The sequence below is a fragment of the Grammomys surdaster genome, unplaced genomic scaffold (assembly GCF_004785775.1).
Source record: "Grammomys surdaster isolate TR1022 unplaced genomic scaffold, NIH_TR_1.0 141, whole genome shotgun sequence".
In the NCBI taxonomy this organism is placed as follows: Eukaryota; Metazoa; Chordata; class Mammalia; order Rodentia; family Muridae; genus Grammomys; species Grammomys surdaster.
In genome coordinates, this window is record NW_021604599.1 from 6,942,199 (window position 1) to 6,959,985 (window position 17,787).

Consider the following 17,787-nt stretch of genomic DNA (forward strand, 5'->3'; position numbering starts at 1 on the left):
AAAAATAATGTGCCTTTTATTTCACACTGCTCCTCAAGAAAGTAACATTTGGGGGATTGGAGAGACAGCTCATCAGTTAAGAGCACTTCCAGAGGGATCCAGGTTTGACAATCTACACAGTAAGTAGCTCAAAACCACCACAACTCCAGTTCCAAGGGACCAATGGCCTCTTCTTGCCTCTTCCAGCATCAGGCACACAGGCGGTGTCCATACATACACGCAGGCAAAACAGGCATAGGAATTTTTAATTAGAAAATAAAGGAAAATAACATTTTTAGGAACAGAAGTCTATTGTTATCACAAGTATTCGGAAAGGAGGAAAACTGTGTGTTACGGAAGTAACCAATCACTTTCTGATTGGATTTAAGACCCAGAGCACAAAACAGGACCCATACTTGATACTGTCGACGAGGCCCTAGAGGACAGCCTACTACTCTTATCCTGTTAAATGAAAACAGTACTAAAAGTACTCCTAATGACTTACTGCTGTACTGTAACTCTCTCAGCCCTCATCAGACAAGCTTCTCTTTGCAACAGATGGTAGTTACTACAAAGACCCACAACGGGTCACCAGGAAAAGAGTAAGAGATTTTAGAGTGCTCAATCCTACATGAGACATTTATGTCACATCCCTTCTCCTCAAGGCTCAGTGGTCTATGTGGAAGAGTTTAAGGGCCAGAGGTGGAGAGTGACTTGAGGAAAAGCAGTACTTTCCAGATGTAACAGGGCAGGCAGTTCCACAGAGGACTACACACAGCAATTCTGACAGCATGCACAAGACCTGTGCTAGCTCAAGTCAGCAAAATCCCAGCCAGGAAGGTGGGTGGGTGCAAAGCTAAGAAGCTATTGGTATTTGATTGTTACTTGGAGAAGGAAAGTAAGCTTTCATTAAAGATGTGATACCAAGTTTATTAACCACACGTCAGGGCAGGTCATAACATAAACTGGACTCCAAAGGACAGGGAGGAGGAAGAGGGAGGAAGAGACTGGGTAGATATGAAAATGAGGTATCTGGAAGGAGTTGTATGCCAGTCTTAAAGAATTAAAAGGAAACAAAACAAAGCACCAATCCCTCACAGCGCCTGTGAGCCAAGCCCAAAGAGAGCTAATGCTCCCTGCTGGGTACCATTCCAATCCCAGACTCCCACCACAGAACTTACCACTTGCTTTGGCTTCAGAGTAGGAGGGGCCTTCCTCAAAGGTAAAGATCTGGGACATGCTCTGGCCCAGGTAGGATGGAGGCCCGTAGTATGAGTGCATCCGGTACTGGGAGCTCACTGGGTGGCGGCTCTCTGAGGTCTTCATCTATTTAAGGAAAATTAAAAGACACCGTTGCTATAGTTTGAATGTGAAACGTGCCCCACAGGATCACGTGTCCAAGGCTTGGTCCCCATAGTCCCAACTTGAGAATTGCTAGACATGTTAGGAAATGGACCCTAACTGGAGGAAGCAGGCTGTTGGCCCTCGGAGGGGCAGACTTTAGGGAATACTTTGTCTTTGACCCTCCCAGTGTTTGTCTGTCTGTCTTTGCTTCCTGTGCCCCACAAGGTGCTTTGCTCTGTCACACACTCCATACCTCTATATTTCAGTACATCTTATATACTGAAGTAGAGTCACTCACTTAAGCCCGGGGTTTACCAGTGTGGCTACTCCAACTGGCCAGCTTGCTCAACCGTTCTGGCTCCACCTCCTGAGGAACCAGGTGGGTTCTCAGGCCTGCCCCTTATATATGCAGACACTGCGCATCTGAACTCTGATCCTCATGTCTGCTAGGCAAACATTTTATCCACTGAGCCACATCTTCAGCCTAACAAAAATTAGGGGGAGGGTTTCCTGATTCTGTAAGGGCTTCAGCAGTAAGAACTCCAACAGCCTTGAAACTAAAGCTGCAGACTTCACAGGAGTCAGTTAGTCAGTCTGAAAAATGAGCAGTGGAGGAACTGAGGGGCCAACTTCAAGTACAGATGCCCATGTAAAACAGTGGCACCTCGCTCTGAGTCCTGAGTTAGTCACATCTTCCTCAGATCTGATGATACCGACAAGTCTGCTCTTCAAGCAAAGTGGTTTTCAATATTCCCTGTGTACAAAGTAACAGGGCTTGATCCCATGTGCTCTGCAAACTGCTACATTTTTCTTTTGCTATAGAAGTATGTACAAATATTAAAATAGTTAATGACTATTCACTGTGACTTTAAGGCAAGAGACAGCAAGCATTTTACAATAGCTGGTCCAGTAGTGAATAATTCAGGGTTTTCTGGGAGCATCTTTAGGCAACAGCAAATGAATGGGCACAACTGTGTCCCAATAAAACTTTATTTATAAATATGTGGATTGGCTCTCAATTTTGACTCTCACTAGAATAAAGGAAGGAGCTGATGCTCTGGACCTACTCCTAGAAAATCTGGCTCACTTGGTCTGGAATATGGCCCAAACCCTGGGTCTTTCCAAAGCTCCCTAGGTAATTCTAGCATGTCACCAAGACTGACTCAATACTCTAAAATTACCAATATGTATCCATATACCAGAGAAGAACAAGATCCCATGTATTAAAAAAAAGAAAAAATATTCAAAAGGTAAAGTCTGAGAAGTGGATTGGTCAGTTGCCCCCATCCCAGAATGTACACTACTCAAAAAGCTATGCAAACTAATGACATTCTCTCAAATGACATTCTCTCTCACTGAAAAATGAGTGCTGTTTCAAAACACACACGTTTATCATCCCCTATTTAATTCTTTCTCTTTCCGGAATGCATCAAAAACTGTGATTACTTCAAACCTGGAATTGAGTTATTTGTATTCAACTACTGTTTCCCCAATACATCCTTGCGATCACAACAGAAGACTTCCAGCCAAAGGGGGAAAAAAGAAGACAGAAGGGCACACTCCATCTGAGGTTATTAAACTGTGAATTTGCTGAGGTCATCAGCCATGTCACCTACATCCAAATCAAAGAGTAATGCATAATGGCCCAGCCATTAGAGGCTAAACTCCCCAAAATATAAGACTACCACAAATAACCATCTACTCACAAAACTGCACAGGAGGAAGGGTTTGTGTTTCTAAGAATACAGAGCCCTCTAAAACACAAAGTTTACACTGAGTTGATGTTCACCTGAGAAGGCCTGGGAATAGCTCCAAGTCACTTCCTGCTTGCTTCTAACTTTAGATAGACAGACAGACAGACAAATGATAGGTAGGTAACACAATCCTGCTACTCTGGGCTTAGACAAGATGAGTGGATAATGGAGCCTTTGAAATTTATTTGATCTTAAATTAGTAGTTTTCAATTGGGGGCAACCTCGTCCCCAGGGGAGAGATTTGATATCTGGAAACATGTTCAACTGTCACATCTGGGAGCAAAGAGGATTGCTACTGGCATTAGAGACAGGCCCACAAGGCCCATGGCAGTGCCCCTGACAATCAGGTAATACACCTTGACACAGCAACTGTGCCAAGGTTGGGAAATCTGTTCCAAACTAATCTAATACCCTGAAGGCCCTTCCCTCACCTCTGGGTGAAAGGCAGCCACAGTGGCAAACGGGGGAACTGTTCAGTTATGTTAATGGGTGATATTACTTACTTATACACATACACTCACGAGCGCACACATGCGTACGCACACACACACACACACACACACACACGTGTGCACACTGTTAAGCAATGCTAGCTTGTTTCTTTGAGATTTTACTTTATTTTTGTTCCTCTATATTAAACAAACAAACCAAGCAAAACCTAAAAATCCAAGACTCCAATTAATTCTATTTGCTATTATTATTAGCATGTTTTATCATCTTCTTATCCACCCTAGTCTCTGAACTGGAGTGTGACCCACAGACAGGAACCAGGCAGGCAGCAAACGCACACGCTGTTAGCATTAACTCCAGATGAAACCTCGAAGCTTGGGGGGTTTTGTTTTACTGCTGAGAAAATGCACAGCAATAAATCTGAAAATCCTTTCATGCACCCTAAACCATCCTGTCTATGGTAACAGTGATATCTCAGGAAAGCTCAAGAGGGTTTGGCTTTATCATTTCCTTTTTAAAAACATTCTTGGATCCTACTTGCCAACTGTTGAGTAACACTTCAGACAGAAGCATTCGATCTTCTAGACAGCTGGACTCTCCTTCCAGGGGAAGGGCTCAAAAGGAGCACTCTAGCTGTTAGTAAGCTAGTCTAGCCAGCAGCATAGAGCTGGAGCTTCAGATTAAAGAGAACAGTGGTCCCAAGAGTCCTCCATAGGACAACACAACTCACTGCAGGGATCACCGGACCCTGATTCTCGGATTACAATTTTTAAAGCTCCCAAATCACCATTTGGGGCGAAACTTTAGTTTTCTCATCAGAAACACATTTACAATGAAGGCAGAACTCTTCAGGCTGAAGCTCAGGTCTCCAGGGGGCATGGAGTAAAGGCTGCAACCAGCATCTGCCATCCATTCACCTACTGAGACGACGCATGCCTGGTTCATCCTCCATACTGCATGCTGCCCTCTGCAAAGAATTCTTTTTTGGTGTATAGGCTAAAAGTATTTGCTATTATGCTACATCTCAGAGATGCTAGAACAAGAAGAGATCAAATGCCAAGTCTGTGGTGCTGGTGCATTCCCCTTGGCTGTGCTCCAAGGCTCCCTAATGCCTGTCTCCATCTCATCCTCAGGATCCTCTAAGGTTGTTACTTTCCTCGCTGTGCTCACCTCTTCTCTTATTGGCCCACAGTGAATGACCCAGAAGACAAAAGGAGACAGACACCATGCCTGTGAGGGAATCCAGGGAGGGAACCTTCAGGACACTGTGGAGAGGGTACCAGTGTGCCCACCATAAGGACCACATTCAAGATGCTGAAGAAAGCACAAGCTGTTTATCTCTGTCCAAACATGGAAAGGATGTTCTTCCTCTCCTGAGAGCAGGAGGGATGGGAAGAAGAGAGAAGGGGGAGAAAGGAAATCGGCAGAACACCAGTAATTTAAGACCAATACATCTCAGCTGTCTTCCACTGTAACCTCCAAAGGAACAGCACTAGAAAGGTGCATGCAAAACCAAGGGAACTCCTGTAGACAGAGCTTTTCTGGTATAAATGTAGAAAGGGGTATGGGTTTATCTCAGCAAGGTCAAGAAGTGAAAGAAACAGGATGCACCAGGGCAAAGTGAGCGGCAGGTCATCTAGAAACACAGAACCAAATCTGACCATGAAAGCACTGGGAAAGCCTTTCCCCAGGTCTCCAAAGTCTGAAGCACATGGACAGTGACTCATAAGCCTCCAACAGCTGAAAGGGACACACATCCCATGGGTCTTCAGGATCAGCAAAAACAATGAAAAAGCAATTCAAAATCAGAGTGAGCAGAGTGTGCATGGTACAGGTAAGAGCTCCAAATGGAACTGCTCTATGTGAGTGTCTGTGTGCATAAATACACACGGAAGCTCATTTTTTTGACTGTGGCTCTCAGTCTAAAGCACCAAAGACACTGGTGGTGTTAATCAGAAATAGGGGAACAATTACCTTCAAAAATAGGTGGCTAGTTAGAAAAAGCCAAGTAGAATTGAAAATGTTCCCTTTCCCTAAAACCTCAAAGATCTTGGTATATTCCAGGGGGCTCCTAAAAGAGAGCAGGCTGGTGATCTGGAATGATCTCTAGCTAGGACTAGCTCATCTTTGCAAATTCTACAAAGAATCATCTGGACTCAGACAGAACTTTGTACACGGTCTGATTCACAATCTGAAATTCTGACTCTGGGGCTGGGAGATAGCTCAGCAGGGAGGTTCACATGCTGTGCAAACATTAGGAGCTGCATTTAAATCCCCAGCACCCACAAAAACAACTGGCCAGGAGTACTTACCAATACATTAACCGTAGTAAGCCCCAGTGCTAGCTGGGGAGTGGGGAGAGCAGGACCTGGACAAAACCCTACCTCCAGACTCAAGTGAAGACAGCAGGGTGTGACTGAATAGGACATCCAACAGCTTCCTCTGGTCTACAGGCTTGTACACATGAATGCATGCACCAACACACATGGGCACAAACCACACACATGCATATGCACACACATCCACTCACACAGACATAAGTAAAAAGATAATGATAATAATAAAATTCTAATCCTAACTAATCAATCAAACTTACATAGCCAGCATAAATGCCCACATCAGTTACATAAAAACCAACAGATACAAGCACCAGTGAAACAGCTGGAAGACAAGACAAATTTATACCCTTAAAAACCTGCCTAATAATTATCTGGTCATTGGCCTTTCTACTCTGCTAACACACTGACTGTGTGATGGCATTGTACAGCAACCCTCTAGATTTGCGGCAGAGCGCTGGGAGGGTACCCTTACTGTTAGTACCTTGAGAAAATAGCAGTTAATAACTACAGAAGTAAGAAAACTTCGGAGCAAGAAACTATTTATTGAAAGACACAGGAGATATGTCCCGTTACCTCACTGGGTCCTCAGAATTTAACAATGATCAACACATGGAGCCATTGCTAGCAATCAAATAGCTTGGTTCTACTCAGAGGCACCAAGGAAAGAAGACAGGGCTGGAAGCGAGCTGCCTAGGAGCTCCTGACCTCTTCCACTGAACCAAGACACCTTGCTAATCTCAGTGGCGATACCTGCTTATATAAAGATCTATCTGCGGCCACCATCATTCAACAAACCCAGATCTTTTCCTTGCTTTGCCTCTGCCACACGTTAAGAAACTTTGTTTCAGATACTTTGAAAATGAGGAGAAAGAATGCCAGCAAGCACATGCTCAGGAACTTTGATTTTACAGCAAGACGCATCAGAGTCATCTATATATGCTCCCAACATGATGGACAAACTTAATTAACCTTTGCTACTCTGTTCCAACCTACTGTTTTAGACAAAGCTAGTGACCCAGAAACAATATGTTACCATCAGAATCTCCATGGCAGATACCAAGAGATATAGCCCTATCAGCAGTATCGGGAAATAAGCCAGTTGGATTAGCTGCTTTAAGAAATATGGATTATATTCATGTCACACATGAGCTGTCAGAAACATTAGGATACTTTTAGCATAAATCAGCAGTATGAAGGCTATCTTATGAGAACTGAATATGACAGACTGCCTGCAGGGCAAGGTGAGGCTGTCTAGAGCCACCCTCCAAGTGGACCCAAAGTGGCAGGGTCCCACTTTCCCCCTGTAAACTCTTTATAAAGATTTGACTCCTAGTGGGCACCCTAAACCATGAGTGGTGTGAAGAAGCCCATCCCCCTCCTCAACTATCATGGGAAGAGGCTACAAATGACTCAAGAATAAATGATAACAGGTCTCCCTAAAGCTCAAAGTGTGTGTGTGTGTGTGTGTGTGTACACGCGCATGCGTGCATGTGTGTGCGTGTGCGCATGTGCGTGCACATGCACATGTGAGAAACAAGCCTGAGAAGCAGCATGTTTAGTGTTACTACAATTTTCAGGCTGAATACAAAGACTAATAAATATGCTGTGCCCTACAGAGACAACAGAGGCATTGTGAGAAGGAAGAGCCCCCCACAGCAGGCAAAGCATGCTCATGTTCCGGCTACACACTAACCAGCAGTGTGAGAATGTTGAGTGAGATTGTCTCCCTGGGCCTCAGTTTCCTCACTGAAGTGGGGCTAATAAGACCTGACAAGGTTGTGTGGCTGGCCCCCAAAATACGGGACATGAAGTGGTATCCACTCATAGTGGATCACATCCAAGGACCCTGTACTGAATCAAGATAAATGTGCCTTCCTGTCATACACTTTCAAAATTATTTACATATATAAATGTGTTTGCTGGATGGTTGAAAAAATCCATTGCGAGATCTCTCTACATTTCAATATTTTGTTTGTTCTTGGTTTTCAAGACAGGGTTTCTCTGTGCAGCCTTGACTGTTCTAGAACTCACTCTGTAGGTCAGGATGGCCTCTAACTCACAGAGATCCACCTGCCTCTGCCTCCTGAGTGCTGAGATTAAAGGCATGTGCCACCACCACATAACTTTATTTCAACATTTTTGAAGCTCAATGAACAACTCAACATTCAAAATTCTACATTACACACTCTCTCTCTCTCTCTCTCTCTCTCTCTCTCTCTCTCTCTCTCTTTCTCTCACCAGGGCTTCTCATTTTCTAGTTCTATATAAACACAAGACACAGAATTGGGGTGTCTGCCTTCTTTCTCTCAGTACTGGTTGGTAAAAAATAGAAATGGCCAAAAAGAATATTTCTGCTAAGATATGATGAGAAAACGTATTAAAAATGAAATAAAAAGGTAAGCTTCTTTTGATTCTCACTTTCCTTTGAACCAACCAAGAAAGGTGCACACCAAGGATGATACACACCCCCCTTTCAGAGGACCTTTGGGACACCAAAAAGAGGCTGTGGAGAAGTCTCCTAGGTGCAGGTAGGAAGTGGTGTATTCTTTGTAGAGAATTTTAAACTAAGGAGACTACCTGCATGCCTGTCTGGTTCTCACTGGCATCAATTCTGTGCTGACAATTCTAAACAAAGAGCTGATAAAACGCCCCCTCCCCCAGCTCCCAGCAGGTCCTGTCCAGACCTGCCTTTCTACAGCACAGCATCCCACTCCCACCCCGCGGCCCAGAAAGCTCTGTCCTCAATGCTTGACAATGATGCTCTGCTGCTTCCATGAATAGCCAGGCATTTTAGAGTGACCATGAACAGATGACGCTTCTCTTACCTGTGTCTTACAATAAAGATGTTTTAGAATTGTGTCCTCTTTTCTCTTGTACTTCTAATACCAAATTAAAATGAAACAACAAAGGGACCAACCTGTGTTTGCTATACATTCCTTTGATTTGGGTCTTTATTTAAATACTGAGGAACACGCAACACATCTCAGAAATGTGGATATCAAGGAATGTGAGATCCATCCAACTACTTACATGTTCTGAGAAGCATCTAATTTTATATCAGACTCACCTCTATTACCAAGGAAAACAAAAATTAGTGCAAAGGGAAAATGTAAATAAGTGAGATTTGGGTCACTAGTCCAAGGAAATCAAATCTGAAAGCTTTCAACCTCAGTGATCTAATTTTCAAGCACATCACACAATTCCCCAATGCTACTGTGCCACATGGGGTAAGTAATGGGACAACCCGGCACCAGTGCACTAACAGACTCCCTTCCGGCCACCAGTTCAACTCTTCAACTGTCAGCTACTCAACTGCTCCAGCACATGACAAGATGTGTCAACTCAAAGCAGATAGAGATGACCCACCTAAGGATGGTGACCAGTCTGCAGGACAGCCCGGCACCCATGGGCCTCTCCCAAAGGCTTTGGCAGATCAGTCATATTCTGGATGTCCTGGGATGCTCTTGGGGTTGCTCCAGCCAGACTGAAAATCAATTCCTTGGGGGTGTCCAAAGCCTTACTCCATCCCTGGAGTTCTCTTGAGTCAGGGTTGCCTGCTCCCTGCTGCCCTCAGTTTCCCAGAGGCCAGTTCAATTTTCTCCTGGGATCCACTGGCATTTAGCTAGAGACAGTTATGTCTCTATACTTCATCTTTAAGAAACCAAATTAATATCCCCAAGCAGATACTATACCTGTTTGCCTGAAAAAGAAATTTGTCTTCCTAAAATTGTCTCAATTTTTTTAAAAAGGTATTTAAAATTGCACATATTCTTATAAATTCTCCTGTGACTTTATGGTGAATACTGTTGGTTTCTCTCCTACAAAAGCCAGGGTCTGCCTATAAACAGATAGTAGCTGTAGTTGTTTGAATAAGATGTACCCCATAAATCTTGGGCATTTAGATACAAGGTCCCCACTTGGGAGGCTGTTTGGGGAGGCTTAGGAGGTGTGGTCTCACTGGAGAAAGTCACTGGGTGGGCTTTAAGGCCATTCTTAGCTCTGCCTCTGGCCTGTGGTTTGAGATATGAGTCCCTACCCCAATGCCTGGGGGCTGTAACCGACTAGGACCACAGGCCAATTACCTTCCTTTTCTAAGTTGCCTTAAACACGGTATTTTACCACAGCAATAGTGGTCATGGCAAATGACCACTTTATTCTAGAAAAAGAAATGGGTTCTAGAAAAGGAAGTGGAACAAGTCAAACTGCTGGTGACAATATGAGCCACAGGATGGGCAGGCGGCTTGGCGCGAGCTCCTCAGCTCAGAAAATGGCCTTTACATTATGTCTTCTCCCATTATTATCATTTTTTTTTTAATTCACAAGTATCTGACAGCCAGGAATAGCTGTGCATACCGATAATGCCAACACTTAGAAGGCTCAGACAGGAAGAGAGGCAGCTCAAGTTCAAGGCCAGCTTGGGCTACATAGGGACTCTCTGTCTTTAATAACATAAACTCAAGCCAGGTTTAGTGGAGTACACCTATAATCCCAGCACCCAAGAAGAAGAAGCAGGCATATGTCTCTGTGAGTGTGAGGCCGACTCGATCTATTTAGAGAGTTCCAGGATAGCCAGGGCCACAGAGAGATCACACCGCACCCTCTCATATACTCAGTCTCATTCACATACACACACATCACATAAATATGTAGTTCAGATGATTAATATATACAATAATGTATTACTATATTAAAATACAAACTAGAAATAATACAATAAAACAGACAACACACATATCAAATTATTTAAGGATTGTTCATTGTAACTTCCCCTGGAAACCAGAGTTGACCTAAGATTAGGCTTCACACAGCCACACTTCCTGTGGGACAGGTAAAGGTAGGGTGTGGCTACCTCCACAGAGCCTATGCTTGAAAAGTCACTTCTTTTCACCATACTTTCAACAGGTTGTCCCTGAGCAAAGTCACACTAGAAAGGAAGAGTTAGTGTAAATCCAAAAGCATTCTCAGGTGTTAGTTTAAGGGTGGAGAACGTCCCCAGGCGGGAAAGCAGTCAGAGGCAGCTTTTAAACTCCAGGCCTGGTCCTCTGGCCCACAGCAAGCCGAGAGGACTGGAGCATCATCTCAGGAACACCCACAAAGGGTGACTTTCCTGTGCCAAGTCTCATAGGTCAGAATCTGTTTCCCTTTCTGCCTGTTCCTCAGTTCAAACCAAGGAGTATATAGAGAACTCCCAACACTTCATCTTTTTTCCATATACGGACACGATGCGAAGTGGTCATCAGATCAGGGTCATCAGCGTATCTACCCAACGCTCTCTCTTCTAGCTATATTAAAATATATGAACTACTCTTAACTGTAGTCACCCAACTGGGCTTTTCTGTCTACCTCATTTGGCAGCCCCAGTGTTCGTTTACTTAACACATGAATGAATTCCAGTGAGGTGGCTCGTTGTCAGTGAACAATCATACTACGGAATGCCTCAGACTGAGACTAAAGTCACCAGAAGAGCGACAACCCTAAGGCTGCCACCCAACCACACCCTGACTGTGGTGGGAATGAGATCCCAGACGTCTGGTGGCACAAGCTTGGAAACAGCCAACAAAAGAGCAGCAGCTGAGGGCCTGAAGGAGATCTGAGGCACGGCTCTGAGCCCTCCCATATTTATTTCTGCTCACTTGATATGCACGATTGTCAACCAGGTACAACATGTTTATTTAAGAGATAATGTTGCCGTGGAGGAGTGCGCAGGGCCATAAACAGCTTTTGCAGGCAATTAAATGCAGAAGCGGAATTGAGCTGAGCTGCTGGTCAGCAGAGGCAGCCATTCATCCTGAGTTTGTTCCAGTGCCACAAATGTTATTCCTGTTTCACAACAGGACAGGAATCTATGATTGAGCCACAAATCTCTTCAGGCTCGAGACGGACCAGAGGCGATTAAAGCCATTCTCAAGCCTGCATGGTGGTCACGGTAGGACACTATGGAATTCCAGAAGACTGTATACACACACACCCCGGAGTTGAATCGTTCCCTCCCCATCCCACCCCTGCCTCTCTCTCTCTCATAGGTTTTGCACTTAGTAGGTCCTGAGTCAGTCTGCGGCTTGCTTGATTTTACAGTCAGGCATGCAGGACAATGCCACACAAGAATCAGTGGATTTATTTTTAAATGCAAAAAATGAATGCCCTATTTATGTTTAAGAAGTCTACCTCTAAAACAGAATGACAATCTCTGCTACAATACATGTTTTCTTAGAAGCCAAGAGGTCTTTGGTTGTAAAACATCCACACTGCACTGTAACATACAATGTCATTGAAAGTAGCAAGCAAAGGGGACAGAGGATATTAGGGAGACTCCATCCACCCTCGAGATAGATAGGAAGAAAGTTAAGTCTTAACAGCAGGGTCCGATCAACATGAGGAACAAGGCCTCCATACCAGCTCTTGGACAGAGCCTGAGTCATCAAGAGGCGAAGACAACAGAGAGAAGCACAGGCCTTCCTATACTGCTGAAGGCAGCTCAGTAAAGACAGCAGAATACTGGGAAGCTACCCCTAAAAGAAGTAAGGCAATGCTCAAAGAGCAAGCCCAGCTCATCTTCCAGAAATTGCAAAGGTAAGGCTGGACCTGGAGGTGCACAGCTGTGATATGAGCACTTGACAGACTTAGCCAAGCAGATCTCAACCGTGAGACCCATCTGGGCTTACAGAGTAAATTCCAGTCTTGCCTAAATGAAGCCCTGTCTTAAAAAAAAAATCAAGTTGACAGTCACCCTCCCATCTATCCCAGGTTCCTGTCATAACACCTCTGACAGCCATGTGTGTGTGCTTTGCTGCTTTCTTTCATGTGTATGTGCAGATACATATGGATGTGAACCCATATGTACACATATGTATACATGTACAGGCCAGGCATCAACATTGGGCATCTTCTATCACTCTACCTTGTATTTTAAGCAGGGTCTCTCACTGAACCTAGCACTCACTCAATTTGGCTAGATTCCAGATTAGCAAGTCCCAGGAATCCACCTGTTCATACCCCACAATCCTGCAAAAGGATTAGCAGGGAATTCCACATTTCTGGGTTCTGTGGATGGGTAACATGGATGCTGGTGTCCAAACCTCAGGTCCTTATGATTGAGCAGCAAGCACAGTACCCAGGGAGACAACTCTTTAGCTATGGAGACAACTCTGAGGCCAAGTATAGTGGTTCACACCTTTGACTTTAGAACTCCAGAGGCAGAAGCAAGTGGATCTTTGGGAGTTCAAGGCCAGCCTGGTCTACATAGCAAGTTCCAAGATAACCTAGAACTACACAGTGAGATCCTGCCTCAAAAAAAATCAAACAAAACAAAAACAAACAATAAAACCCCTTCTGGTTACAGCATGAGGCACCTCATTTCCATCACTTTAACACTAGCCAAATGCTTAATATGTGTTTACTATTTAATGCTTTTTTATGAAATATCTTAAACACATTTATGCTACTAATATATTTGTCTATGCTTTACAATATTTTTTAAAATGATTATTTATTTACTTTTACACTTTATGTGCATTGGTGTTTTGCCTTGCATGTATGTCTATGTGACAGTGTCAGATCTTGAAGTTAAAGACAGTTGTGAGTGATCATGAGGGTACTGGGATTTGAACCTCCATTCCTCTAGAAGAGCAGTCAGTGCCCTTAACCACTGAGCAATCTCTCCAGCACTGCCCAAGGGAATCAAATTCTTCCTCAAAACTATAAAAAGTCTTTCCATTCAGACTTTGATTCATACATCATAGTATTTCGTTTTTTAACGATTAATTCTTTCCTTGTGACGCATGCCCCAAGGAGCTAGCTCAATACACAGGTAAGCCTGACAAAGAATTCAGTAGATTTAAAAACAGTATGGCAAATGGAAATAAAGGGAACTGAAATAAGTCAGCTATTATCTGCAGTGTTTCTGTTTACACGGAAACGCTCTAGTAAGCCAACCATGTCTCTTCAGTACCACAGTGTCACACATCCGTATGACAAAATGAGAGCATCATCATAGAAAGCTGAGATTTAGAGGACAAAGAATCTGCTCAAGGTGACATGGCTAAAGTTGTAACTGGATATGGATGGGCCTTCCAGGGTTACAACTCCTGTTCCTTAGGTGCACTCAGTTTCCCTCAGTCAGCAGGCCGACTCGGCATGGAGTCCGGCATCCCTGCAGCTCTCTGCAGGAGAACAGGATGGTGTGAGAACCTCAGGGACCTTTCAGAGTCCCTTTATTCAGTCTCCTCTGTTACACATACATCTAGAATGTCCCTCCTTCTGCCTTATTTGCCATCACATTCACAGAAAATTGTTGTGCAGATTCCTAGTAACTTCAAACTTCTGACAGAAAGCTTATGTTAAGACAGTGACCGTGGCTGGGCTGTGGTGGCGCCTTTAATCCCAGCACTTGGGAGGCAGAGGCAGGTGGATTTCTGAGTTCGAGGCCAGCCTGGTCTACAGAGTGAGTTCCAGGACAGCCAGGGCTACACAGAGAAACCCTGTCTCGAAAAACCAAAAAAAAAAAAAAAAAAAGACTGAAGACAGTGACTGTGGACGGAGTACTTCAAGAACGCACAGAAGCTGTACCCTCGGACACCTGAAACAACACCTCTCTTCAAGATACTTGTGCTTGTTTCTAACCTGCATGGGAGAAGAAAAGCAGAAGAGGGTTCCAAGAAGATTTCAACAGAAAACGGAGGGCTTACGCAAGGACTCTAACCCCTAAGCAACGAAGGGCCTGGGCATTTATAGGGGATCCACCTCACAGCTGAGGTTCACCTGCAAAGACAGGCCGATCTTGGCGAGTCTGAGGCTAGTCTGGGATGACTTGAGTATTTGTGTTTTCAAAAAGAAAAACAAAGAGAACGAGATGAACCAGATTTGATTAGAGAAATATGTCAGATCACAAAGTTTTAGAAGTAGGCTTAAGAAAGTTAAAGACAAATAAACAAACAAACAGAAAGTTAAAGACTCTTGGAACAAAGGAAGCAGAAAGTTACAATATTGATTGACAGAGGCTTGTGGGTAGGAAAGTGGAGAGACTTAAGTCCTAGTTTCTACTTCCAATAATGTTAAGCGAGTTCTGGAAGTTTAATGTACAATCTGGGAGTTATAATCAGTAGTACTGCATATCTGAAAAAACGCAGATTAAATCTTGGGTGCATACAAGCTCATGTGTGCACACATGCATCCACATGCAAATGACACCTTCATTAGCCTGTGATAAGCAACACACAATGTATACACACATCAAGACGTCACACTTACAGTATGAATGTATACAATTTGTCGATTATGCCTCAATAAAGCTAAGAAAAGGGCTGGTGAGATGGCTCAGCAGTTAAGAGCACTTGAGTTCAAATCCCACAACCATCCATACTGAGATCTGATGCCCTCTTATGGGGTGTCTGAAGACAGCGTACTTACATATAATAAATAAAATTTATTTATTTATTAAATTAAAAAACAAAAAACAAAAATCTTTGGGCAGGAGTGAGCAGGACTGGAGTGAAAGGGAGAGGGGAAGAAGAGGAAGAGGGAGGGGAGGGGGGAGGGGGAAGGGGAGAGAGAAAAGCTAAGAAAATAAGAAGGAAACAAAGAAGACATCAAAGACTTGCACTAGCTCCTGGATATGTGTTCTACTAAACTGAAATCAGGTCCTTGCTAAGAAAGCCTAGCCAGATTCACAGAGCCGAAATGAGCATAGTTCTCACAGAGTCTCAGCAGCCTCTGCGGCCTGGTGGCGTGGGTTTAACTTCTCTTAAACACACTCCTCAGACATAAGTACATACAGTGGTCTAGACTCGGAGTGCTCTGGTGCTATTATAAATACATGTATTTGAAAGACTGATTGCCATTTCTAAAACACACGTACCTGTGTTACTGGGCCACTGTAACACCACCTCATTCCCTTTCTTACCTTTTCTGCCATGCACACACATCATGATAATTTTCTCTCTCAGTGTAAAAATCTGTTAGGAGACCACTGTCACCTAGGAAGCTGCACCTAACATATTCTAAGTTGCCCCAAGGTAGAGCAGGCTGGAGGAGGTGGGGCCTCGGATATATCTAACTCTGAACAGCTGGATATTTTGCAAAACAACAATGTGAGAAAAACTAAAACTGAAAATTAACCCAAAAAACATGCACAATCCCTTCCAAGTATCTGCGGCCAGTCTTTTGGGTTAAATGACATTAACGGATAGAAAGAAAGACCAATGTGCATCACATCATACTGTGCTTACATGTGTGCTGACTGAGCATGTGCGTGGTACATGTTGTGCATGTGTATGCATTAACATGCATGTCATATTTCACATATCCCATTAACTCTGGGTCATACCTGCCACTGGTTTCCAGTCTGAGCAGGTACATAAGGTGCTGGGAGACTCCGCAGGCTGTTCTTCACAGGGGATCCCCCAAGGGGATTTCCCACCTCCCCTGAAGAGGACTCAGCAGACAAGGCCATGGAGTACTGGGGGTAGTTGTACAGATTGTTGTAGTAAGGAAACAGAGAAGGCTGGTAAAAGCTGCTGTAGTAGGCGGGGTCTGATACCAGGTCAGGTGTGTTCTCCATATGCCCTCTGCTGGTGACAGCAGGAATATCCTGGATGACCATGCGTCCCTCTAAAAGAGAAGAGAGGAAAAAAATAAACAGATGTTAAGGGGCAGCGGTTGGGACGTAAATAAATAAAGGAATGAATGATGTCGTAAGATTTAATGTAGGCGGTCCACAAATCTTGCCCTCCAAAGCTCAGCTGTGCGCCTCATGTTCATCCTCAAGATGAACAAAGAACCTGGAAATGCAAGGGAGACATCATTCCCTGCTTCTTCAGTCATAAGGGGAGGGTTCCAAGGCTGGCTTTGCGCCGACGGCAAAGCTGAAATACCCTTAGCTAGGTTATTTTTCCTGGGAACACCAAGTCACTTTAGAGGTAGGTTAAATGACATCAAGCCGGACAGTATGACCTCAACACATACACCTGAGTCAAATGTCAAGGAACTGGAGATCAAACGCAGTTAACCCGGCTATGAATTCTTACCACGTGATAAAGTTGAAGTCATCCCTAGGAACTCAGTAAGGGGCTGAGTTTGAGGGCACACAGTTTCTTTTAATTCCTTCTATGGTAGATAGGATACTGTATTCTATAGTACAGACAGAGTATATTCTATAGTACAGAGTATGGACAGGAGTAGACCAACGGAGCCGAGCTATGGGAGCGTCACCTGATGCAAATTCTTGGGGGAAAAGTGAAGGAGAGATGAGAAAGAAAGACCGACCAGGGAACAATACAAGACCGGACAGAGACCACATTAGACTACATATGTAAGGGTAGCCGGGGACAGGGACATGTGGGGCATGGAAACGAAGTGGAGGGTGATGGAATGTGAGAACTAAGGATAATGGGGGATGAAGAGCAGGAGTCTGGGTGTGGTAGAGAGACACAGGGGCATGTTCTGTTCACTCCAGACACTGGGCATGAGGTACAGGGATAAGAGAAACGATCTATCTTCAAACTTCCTGGCAGCCACTGAGGCTGGAAGCTGAGATCCGGAAATCTCCACCCAGCAATAGCTACATCTGGGGAATAGGGTGGAGCCAATGCATGAACTGAAGAGAGCAGATGCAGCATCCCAGAAGCATTAGCTGGCACAGATTACAGAGGGTTCAGCTGCAGAAGCAAGCCACGGAAATCCAAAACCCACATAAACCCAGAGAGGGTCATGATAAAGACAGTCTTTGGGATTTTCTGTTGTGGTGTGAAGGAAGCAACAGCACCTGGCCTGCTAAACAGCTTGGAACAAGAAAGCAAGCAAGAAGGCAAATCTCTGAGTTCAAGGCCAGGCCCATCTGCAAAGTGAGTTCCAGACAGCCAGGGTTACACAGAGAAACTTTATCTCAGGAAAAAAAAGAAGAAAGAAGGAAGGAAAGAAGGAGAAAA

At 44.2% G+C, this 17,787-nt stretch overlaps 1 protein-coding gene across 1 annotated transcript in view; it reads right to left on the reverse strand.

Annotated features, from left to right (window-relative positions):
- The window catches only part of Dmrt1 (doublesex and mab-3 related transcription factor 1), a 74,252-nt gene that overhangs the window by 37,522 nt on the left and 18,943 nt on the right, over positions 1-17,787 (reverse strand). Inside the window, exons 2-3 of the mRNA XM_028764124.1 lie at positions 16,188-16,471; positions 1,161-1,305 (exon numbers count right to left, since the gene is read on the reverse strand). Coding sequence (XP_028619957.1) covers positions 1,161-1,305; positions 16,188-16,463 — 421 coding nt within the window. The 5' untranslated portion in view covers positions 16,464-16,471. The remainder of the gene's footprint in view (positions 1-1,160; positions 1,306-16,187; positions 16,472-17,787) is intronic.